The sequence below is a fragment of the Tachyglossus aculeatus genome, chromosome 4, assembly GCF_015852505.1.
Source record: "Tachyglossus aculeatus isolate mTacAcu1 chromosome 4, mTacAcu1.pri, whole genome shotgun sequence".
In the NCBI taxonomy this organism is placed as follows: domain Eukaryota; kingdom Metazoa; phylum Chordata; class Mammalia; order Monotremata; family Tachyglossidae; genus Tachyglossus; species Tachyglossus aculeatus.
Window position 1 is genome coordinate 18,709,431 of NC_052069.1, and position 10,156 is coordinate 18,719,586.

The window sequence follows — 10,156 nt, forward strand, 5'->3', positions numbered from 1 at the left end:
TAAGCACTTGGGAAGTACAAGTTGGCAACATATAGAGACGGTCCCTACCCAACAGCGGGTTCACAGTCTAGAAGGGGGAGACAGACAACAAAACAAAACATATTAACAAAATAAAATAAATAGAATAGTAAATATGTACAAGTAAAATAAATAGAGTAATAAACATGTACAAACATATATACAGGTGCTGTAGGGAGGGGAAGGAGGTAGGTTGGGGGGGATGGGGACGGGAAGGAGCGGGAGAGGAAGGAGGGGGCTCAGTCTGGGAAGGTCTCCTGGAGGAGGTGAGCTCTCAGTAGGGCTTTGAAGGGAGGAAGAGAGCTAATTTGGCGGATGTGTGGAGGGAGGGCATTCCAGCCCATGGGGAGGACGTGGGCCGGGGGTCAATGGCGGGATGGGCGAGAACAAGGCCCGGTGAGGAGATTAGTAGCAGAGGAGTGGAGGGTGCGGGCTGGGCTGGAGAAGGAGAGAAGGGAGGTGAGGTAGGAGGGGGCGAGATGATGGACAGCCTTGAAGCCGAGAGTGAGGACTTTTTGCCTGATGCGTAGGTTGATTGGTAGCCACTGGAGATTTTTGAGGATACAAATCCAAGTGTAAGTGTAACACAGCAGGGGATGGGAGAAGAGGAAATGAGGGCTACATCAGGGAAGGCCTAGCAGAGGTGATGTGCTTTTAATAGGGCTTTGAAGGTGGGGAGAGGGATCATCTGTCAAATATGAAGTGGAAGGACATTCTAGGCTTTAGGCAAAGCATGGGCGAGGGGTCTGCAGCAAGGTAGATGAGATCGAAGTATAGGTAGATGAGATCAAGGTAGGCGATGCAGAGGAGAGAGCGGGTAGCGAAAATAAGGGCTTATTCAGGGAAAGCCTCTCCTCCTGGAAACTTTACCTGTCTCATCTCTCACTTCCCCACCCTATTATTCTCCTTCCTTTCTGCATAGTCTGTGCACTTAGGTCTTTGCTTCTTAAGAACTTTCATACTCACCCCACCTCCAGCCCCACAGCACTCATGTACTTGGGGTTGTACTCTGCCCTTTTAATTTCTTTTGCTACCTGTCTCCTCTGCTAGATTGTAAACTCCTTGAGGGCAGGCACCATGTCTACCGACCCTCCTGAATTGTACTCCCCCAAGCAGAGCGCTCAACACACAGTCACTGCTCGATCAATACTACTGATTGGTTGATTTAATGCTATCTTACGATGCACAACTTTAAGTTTGCAGAAGCAGCCTGTGGTGTGGTTCACGTAATGCTCAATGGATCCCTAGGTAAAGACGCCTTTAGAAACGACAGGTATTTATTCCTTTTGGTTTCTCTACTTGCCTAATCTGGTTACTTTTTCTCTACTTATTTTGTTATTGACCACTCTCTAGTTACTCCTCCGAGGGAAAGTGTATAACACTCCAGTTTAGCCCCTTTTCTCTTAAAGATTTTGAGGCCAAAGTCGAGTCCTATTAGACCTGCGTTTCCACTTCATGATATAAGTTCTTGCAAGACTGACTTATTTGGGCTCAAAATGGTGAAGAAGGACCTGGGTCCTGACCTTGGCTCCACCACTTGTCTTCTGTGCTACCTTGGGCAAGTCATTTAACTTCTGGTCCTCAGTTACATCATCTGTAAAATGGAGATGTGAGTGTGAATTCACAAGAGTGAATTCAATGTGGGACAGGGACTGTATCCAACATGATTAACCTGTATCTACCCCAGCACTTAGAAAGTAGTTGGCACATAGTAAGTTTATTGTTATTATTATTATTATTATTATTATTATGATTATTACTGTTGGAAATACAAAGGGACAGTGATAGTAATGCTCCTGGGAGAAAGAGAGGGGAGTTCTGAAAACTCACCAGAATTACCGATGGAATCTAGAAAAAATAAAATCACTGTGACACAGCCACAGTGGCAGAAAATTGGAAGCATTTTGATTAACACTGCATTATCATTTTCCCCATTTAATAATAATAATAATGGTAATTGTGGTATTTGTTAAGTGCTTACTATGTGCCAGGCTCTGTACTAAGTGCTGGGGTAGATGCAAGCTAATCAGGTTGGACACAGTCCCTGTCCCACATGGGGTTCACAGCCTTAACTCCCATTTTACAGATGAGGAAACTAAGGCACAAAGTAGTTAAGTGACTTTCCCAAAATCACGCAGCAGACAGATGGAAGAGCTACAGTTAGAGCCCAGGTTCTCTGATTCCCAGACCCATGCTGTGTGACTTTGGGCAAGTCACTTAACTTCTCTGTGCCTCAGTGACCTCATCTGTCAAATGGGGATTAAAACTGTGAGCCCCCTGTGGGACAACCTGATCACCTTGTAACCTCCCTAGTGCTTAGAAGAGTGCTTTGAACCTAGTAACAAATACCATCATTAACAAATACCATTATTATTATTATTATTATTATTATGCTCTTTCCACTAGGCCATGTTGTCTTTCATATGAGAAGCAGTGTGGCTTAGTGGAAAGAGCACGGGCTTGGGAATCAGAGGGTGTGGGTTCTAATCCCAGCTCCGCCACTTGTCTGCTGTGAGGCCTTGGGCAAGTCGCTTAACTTCTGTTTGCCTCAGTTCCCTCATCTGTAAAATGGGGATTAAAACTGTGAGCCCTACGTGGGACAACCTGATTACCTTGTATCACCCCAGCACTTAGAACAGTACTTAGCACATAGTAAGCACTTAACAAATGTCATCATTAAAAAAAAATTGAAAAGATACAGCACTCAGTCTTTCTCTGGGTTGAATATTAACAAAACCTAGGCATAGGGTTATCCACTTTTCACAATGACCTTAGCTTTCAGTCTCTCCTCTGTATTTCTCCTCTTTTCTAATTCACCTGTTTCTCCTCTATTCCTTCCTACTCTTTAATTTCTCTTCACTTCTCCATCCCACCCAACACTGTACCATTTATTCCCTTTTATAAATCTTGTATAATTATTTGTTACTTAGGGTCTCTAAATAATCCCAGATACTAGGGATTTTGATTCGACCTTGTTAGCTAGGGCAATGGGAGTTTGGCAAGAGCTACAGATGTAATTTTACAGAAAACAGTGAATAGCCCCAATATTAACAGTGTGAAGCAGTGTGAAACTTTCAGTTGCTGGCAGTAATCTGGCTTCTGGCATTTTAGCTCTGATTAAGATAAAACCATGTAGCTGCTTTGCCAAAATAAAAACTACAGTAGTAGCATTTTTGCTAGTCCTGCCAGCCAGCCACTGCTACCCAAAACAACTTTAAGATTATATTCAGCATTTTTCAGCTATATCTATACGATAGGCTAATAATAATAACAATGTTAATGATGTCATTTTTATTACTATTATTATTAATAATAATGGAATTTATTAAGCATTTACTATGTGCAAAGCACTGTTCTAAGCTCTGGGGAGGTTACAAGGTGATCAAATTGTCCCACAGGGGCGCTCACAGTCTTAATCCCCATTTTACAGATGAGGTAACTGAGGCCCAGAGAAGTCAAGTGACTTGCCCAAAGTCACACAGCTGACAGTGGCGGAGCCGGGATTTGAACCCATGACCTCTGACTCCAAAGCCCGTGCTTTTTCCACTGAGCCACGCTGCTTCTCTTATTAATATTGATGATAATGATCATTATGATAATCATATTTGTTAAAGTGCTTACTATGAGGCAAGCAGCACTGGGCTAATCAGTTGAGTCACAATCCCTGTCCTACATGGGCCTTACAGTCTAAATAGGAGGGTAATGGGGTATTAAAACCCCATTATACAGATGAGGGAACTGAGGGACGGAGAATGCCCAAGGTCACACAGCAGTCAAGCAGCATAGATGGGATAATAATAATAATAATAATAATGATAATAATAATAATAATAATAATGGTATTTGTTAAGCACTTACTATGTGCAAAGCACTGTTCTAAGCGCTGGGGTGGTTACAAGGTGATGAAAATCCAGGTGATGAAAAATCCAAGGTGATTAAAACCCAGATTCTTTGACTTTCAGGCCTGTGTTTTTTCCAGTAGGCCACACTGCTTTTCATATGCAGTTACTTCTGTCCACTGAGCCATGATGCTTCTCATTAAGAGGCATAATTATCTAATATGCATGTATGCATTGATACGTAGCTCTTCTTAGTGATCAGAATGACCTGATTGCACATGATGTCTACTCTCAGAAAACCTCCAAGTTTACAGGCTGTCAAGAAAATCAGTATGGCCTAATACAAGGAGCTCAGGCCTACGAGTCTGAGGACCTGGGCTCTAATCCTGACTCTGCACTTTCATTCATTCAGTCATATTTGTTGAGTGCTTAGTGAATGCAGAGCACTTTACTTAGCGCTTGGGAGAGTATAGTACAATGATAAACAGACATATTCCCTGCCCACAGTGAGCTTTTACAGCTAGAGGGGAGAGACAAACATCAGTACAACTTAATAAATTATAGCTATGTACAGAAGTGCACCTTTATCAGCTTGCGGCTCATGGTATACCAGAAGAGACCAGTGCTGTGGGAAGAGCATTCCCTAATACTTCCACTGCGGCATTTCCAAATTGTGTAGTGAAAAGCACGTGTTATAATAGGGCTTGCTGGACATGATTTGTCTATCCATTCCACGATTCACAATTACTCTCTTTCACCTTGTTCCTCACTTGTCTGCTGGATGACCTTGGACAAATCACTTAACCTTTCTTTGCCTCAGTTACCTCAACTGTTAAAAGGGGATTAGGACTGTGAGCCCTATTTGGGGCAGGGACTATGTCCAACCCAATTATCTTGTATCTACCCCACCACTTAATATAGTGCCTGGAATGAGTTCAGTGCTTAACAGATGCCATGAAAAAAATTAGAAAACAAAACAAAAACATGCCATCAGTATAAATATTGAAGATAGAGATGAAGCAGGAGTTTATTGGGAGGCTGCATGGTATCTTCTTTTTCATTTTTGCATCTTGATGTCAATATGAAATTTTTGAAATATTGGTACCACCTTTCTCCTCTTCCCTCATCCCTTCTCCTTCTAGATAGGTTGAAATTACTACTATCCTTCACTTATAGAAAGTTGGAAAGGCTCTGTGCTGAGGGAATGGGGTGGTTTGCAATATAAGTTCTAACTTGTTGACAAGTTGGATGCTCCATAAACAAATACCGTTATACTGTCACTACTTGTCCTTAGTGTTCACTGCGTGTGATCTGTCACATAAAAATGTTCATTATGCTTTTATTCATTCATTCATTCACTCATTCAATCGTATTTATTGAGTGCGTACTGTGTGCAGAGCACTGTACTAACCTCTTGGGAAGTACAAATTGGCAACACATAGAGATGGTCCCTACCTAACAGGAGGCTCACAGTAGATTTGGAACTGAAAGATGCATACACTTTCTTTCGCACAGCGTTTTTGGAAGTGTTGAAGTTTTTCATTTGGATCCAGAGAAAGTTCACTCGGTGCAAATTTGGGTGATGCATAACATCGGGGGACCTTCCAGGTAAGCTTACTAATGAAATGTAGGGTTCACCAATCAAAAAGGATACTTAGTTTGAGGATGCCATTTGTGGGAATTCTTTCCCAAATTTTTCCCAGAAGAAGAAGATCATATACTGTCCTGCAACCGTACAGTATCCTGTGATGTTAGCAGGGTTTCTCAGCCTGAAATCCTAGTCAAGAGAAGGCCCCAAAGTCACTTTAGGAGCTCCTGGCCAGCCTCTGCTGGGTCTTAAGACTTCCAGTTCCCCAGCTCTTCTCCAGCGTGTTTTGGGGGCATCCTCACTGCTCCCCAAGTCCCTGTGCCAATGTCACTGCCACCAATCTACAGCCGAAGCCCACCCATTTTTCTGAAGGCCCATAGGTAATCGGGGCCTGGCCGAGCACAGTCCTCCCAGGGCTAGCTGTAGGACTCCCACAGACAAGTGCTCCCTCCTGCATCCGCCACTCCTGAAACTTCTTTCCCAGACCCTACCGCAGGCAGACACTAAGATCTGACCTCCCAACGATATTTATGGAGATCTCAATAAAGTAAAATGATAATACTTCCATTCATTCATTCAATCTGTTTCCAGTTCAAAGCACCTTTCCCTGGACTTATTACTTCCCCCCTAGAACTCACCATACTTCCCAGGAGCTCACATTTTCCTTCCCCTCAGGGGCAGGAAGGAAATTTGCCCCTCCAGAGTCCTGGCCACTAGACTCTAAACCATCTGGGATCCTATCTGATCTTTCCCTGGGCCCTGTGTCCATCTAGGGTCAATCAATCAATCAATCAATCATATTTATTGAGCGCTTACTGTGTGCAGAGCACTGTACTAAGTGCTTGGGAAGTACAAGTTGGCAACATATAGAGACAGTCCCTACCCAACAGTGGGCTCACAGTCTAAAAGGGGCAGACAGAGAACAAAACCAAACATACTAACAAAACAAAATAAATAGAATAGATATGTACAGGTAAAATAAATAAATAAATAGAGTAATAAACATGTACAAACATATGTACATATATACAGGAGTCCACAGGGGTCCACAGCACAAGCTCCCCCTCTGCTCTGGTCTTCCACACACAAAGCTCACTCAACTCTCACCTTCAAGATAGCTGAGGGTCTTCCCAACCTGACCCCTCTACTTTTTCCCCAAACCCCTCTCTCTGATTGGTTTGGCTAAATCTCCAAACATCCCTCAGAGACGAGCCTCACAGAGTGATTCTCTTGCCTTCTATTTATTGGTGGTTGTGATGATGGCAATTGTGGCAAAAATTGTTGGATTTTCAGGACAAAAACAATTTCTTTTCCTCTATAAGTTTATATTTTTTCTCCCCATACATACCCCTTTGGTTTCTGGTAACCTGAACAATAATGAATCAATCCATCAATGGTAATAACAATAATAATTATAGTATTTATTCTGAGTTTATAACATATCAAGCACTGTTCTAGGTGTTGGAGTAGATTCAAGTTATTCAGGACAGATCCACTCCCTGTCACATTCATTCAATTGTATTTATTGAGCGCTTACTGTGTGCAGGGCACTGTACTAGGAGCTTGCGAAGTACTTAAGCAACCACTCTACTTAAAAGAAGCAGCGTGGCTCAGTGGAAGGAGCACGGGCTTTGGAGTCAGAGGTCATGGGCTCAAATCCTGGCTCCACCACTCGTCAGCTGTGTGACTTTGAGCAAGTCACTTCACTTCTCTGGGCCTTAGTTACCTCATCTGTAAAATGAGGATTAAGACTGTGAGCCCCACATGGGACAACCTGATCACCTTGTAAATTCCCCAGCGCTTAGAACAGTGCTTTGCACATAGTAAGTGCTTAATAAATGCCATTATTATTATTATTATTATTATTATTATTATTATTACAAATCGACAACATATAGAGATGGTCCTTACCCAACAACAGGTTCACAGTCTCACACACTTACTGAGTGCAGAGCACTGTACTAAGCACTTGGAAAGGTTCGCTACAACAGAGTTGGTAGACAGGATCCCTGCCCACAGGAGCTTATGGTCTAGACGGGGAGACAGATATTAAAATAAATTACAGATCAGGAAAATGGCCGAGTATAAGGGTACAGACGTAAGTGCTGGGGCATTTGGCAGTGGGGTGATGTGAAATCTCCCTGAAGGACAGGGACAATGTCTAAATTCATCCTCTGTAGTCTTTCCCAGTGCTTAGTACACAGTGCCCTACTCACAGTATGTGCTTAGCAAATACTATTGCTACAAATAAATGGTATTACTACTAAAGATCTGAGTGCATAAGTGATGCAGAAGGGAGAGGTTGTCAGGGAAATGAGGGCTTATTCAGGGAAGATCTCATGAAGGCGATATCATTTTAATAGGGCTTTGAAGAGAGTGGAGGTTGTTAGATATGAAGGAGGAGAGAGTTCCAGGCCAGAGGGAGGACTTGGCTGAATAAGGAAATATGTTTGATAAAGTTGTACTAAATGGACACTTGGATTTTTAAAGCATCAAACCAATCAGGCCTTCCCCGGAGATTACCGCAAGTTTCCTGGAAGAGTAGTGATCCATAATGGAGGATGGGATTCCTCAGATACCGTTTTCTCTTTCAGTGATTCCTGCAAAGGTTCTTCGATAAATAACTTGAAATCCATTTTGGAAAGGAGAAACATCAAGTCCTTCTGTGAGGACAACTACAGGTAACTGTTTTCTCAAGGAAGAAGTCAATCTTAAATCAGTTTTTCATTCTTCACCTCTCCCAGCCTTGCCCCATAATGCTAGGACCGGGAGCAATGAGGCTGACAAAACGTAGAGCCAAAGTCTTTAGGGTAAAGGCTCAATCCTCTGACTTAAGGTCTCCCCTTCCCCACACCTTGTCTGTCACTGTTCTAAGCCACTGGGGCAGATACAAAGTAATCAGGTTGGACACAGTCCATGTCCCCAGTGAGGCTCACAGTCTAAATTCTACAGATGAGGTAGGTGAGGTCCAGAGAAGTGAAATGACTTACCCAAGACCACACAGCAGACAAGTGGGTGGAGCCAGGATTAGAAACCAGGTCCTTCTGACTCCCAGCCTGGGCTCTAACCACTAGGCCATGATGCTTTTCATCTAATCTTCAGTAAAGCAAGAATGGGCAAATCCTCTAGTTATTTTGCATGTACTCCTAATCACCATGTGAAATCTGATCCCTGTGTGACCTTGGACAAGTCACTTCACTTCTCTGGACCTCAGATACTTCAGGTCAATCATATGATGGTATTTATTGAGAGTTTACTGTGTGCAGAACACGGTACCAAGCGCTTGGGAGAGTACTGAGAGCAGTACAATTTGCAGGTTGTAAAGGTAGAAATGGACCTTCATTCAGTTTCAGACTCGTTCACATATGGCTTTACCTCATGTCGGCAGGGATTGTCTTTCTCTTCTGCTGTACTGTACTTTCCCAAGGGCTTAGTACAGTGCTCTGCACACAGCAAGCACTCCATAAATATGATCGAATGAATGAATGTTTTAAATCCTTGTGTTTTCAGAGGAATCCCGATATCTGCGGTCGCTCGGTATTGTACAGATTCAAATAATCAATCTGCTATTTAGTAAGAATGCAGGGAATTCAAATTGCCTCCCATCCTTCTAATAGGTTACAATATTCCATAGGAACAAGAAATCAAATTTTACCTGACTTGAACTTGAAATTCCAACAGATTACGTTGGTTGAGATTCCCAAGCTCAAAATAGCTTTCTTATGTACTTGAATGAAAAGACCAATTTTTAATCCATTCAATCCCTTGACACAGGAAATTCTTTTATCTCCCAGTGGTTGCTCTATAGAAATGAATCACTCTAAATGTTAAACTTCATGTTAATCTTTGCCTGCCAAGTGACTTTGATAATCAGGTGTTTAATGATGGAGAGGAACAAGGTAATTGGTCAGAAACACCTGCTAAATACTTTTCTCCCCCTCTTTTATAGACCTGTTCAGTTCATTCAGTGTGCAGAAAATCCTGATCATAGAGACTGCAGGTTCTGTGAAAGGCATCCAGTGAGCGAGAACCATTACTGATCTTCCAAGTTTTCCAGTCAACTTCAAAGCTTCCACAGCTTTGAATGACACGTCTATCTATACCAGAGCACGTGCCTAAAGAGAAGAAACCGGTAATGACATGTTCAGAATTTCAAAGAGTTGCCTAGTCTTTCTCAAATATAGTGTTCTGTTACCTTCACATTTTAAAAATGTTTTAGACTAATTGTTAGATCAAATCCAATGTAGTTACACCGAATAATATATTCACTTTGATTTCACTTTTTCTTCTTGCTGGTGTATGTTAGAAACAGAGACTTATCAAGTTACTTTTGGCAAGCTTAGAAAGCTTGCTTTAAAAACCTGCTTATGTATTTCTCAAGGAGTCAAATAAATAAAAAATGAGTTGAAGGCAAATGACTGCAGAAAATTCTTCATTTTCACCTGTTGAATTCATCACAGTTTCCCATGGGATCCTTTCCAGATTTGGAACAAACAACAGAACACATCGTTCTTTCTTCTATTGGAAAAAATGCCTAATCATTAGAAAAAATTGGACTTCTCTACTATTAGTTCCTTTTAGGGCTCCACTTGAATTGCAAGCTGCAGTGGTAAATTGAATCAGAGAGTGTGGCCCCCGGGGGCTTAAAACAGGGAGAAGCCTGTCCCTTGATTCTGCACAGCAACATGTCGGCAATTAGCTCCTGAGTTTA

General features: G+C 42.3%; 1 protein-coding gene across 1 annotated transcript in view; it reads left to right on the forward strand.

The window, feature by feature from the left end:
• The window catches only part of LOC119927012 (ADP-ribosyl cyclase/cyclic ADP-ribose hydrolase 1-like), a 94,062-nt gene extending 84,210 nt beyond the window's left edge, over window positions 1-9,852 (forward strand). The window contains exons 5-8 of the mRNA XM_038745532.1: window positions 1,215-1,291; window positions 5,373-5,465; window positions 8,040-8,126; window positions 9,395-9,852. Coding sequence (XP_038601460.1) covers window positions 1,215-1,291; window positions 5,373-5,465; window positions 8,040-8,126; window positions 9,395-9,485 — 348 coding nt within the window. The 3' untranslated portion in view covers window positions 9,486-9,852. The remainder of the gene's footprint in view (window positions 1-1,214; window positions 1,292-5,372; window positions 5,466-8,039; window positions 8,127-9,394) is intronic.
• The last annotated feature ends 304 nt before the right edge of the window (window positions 9,853-10,156 follow it).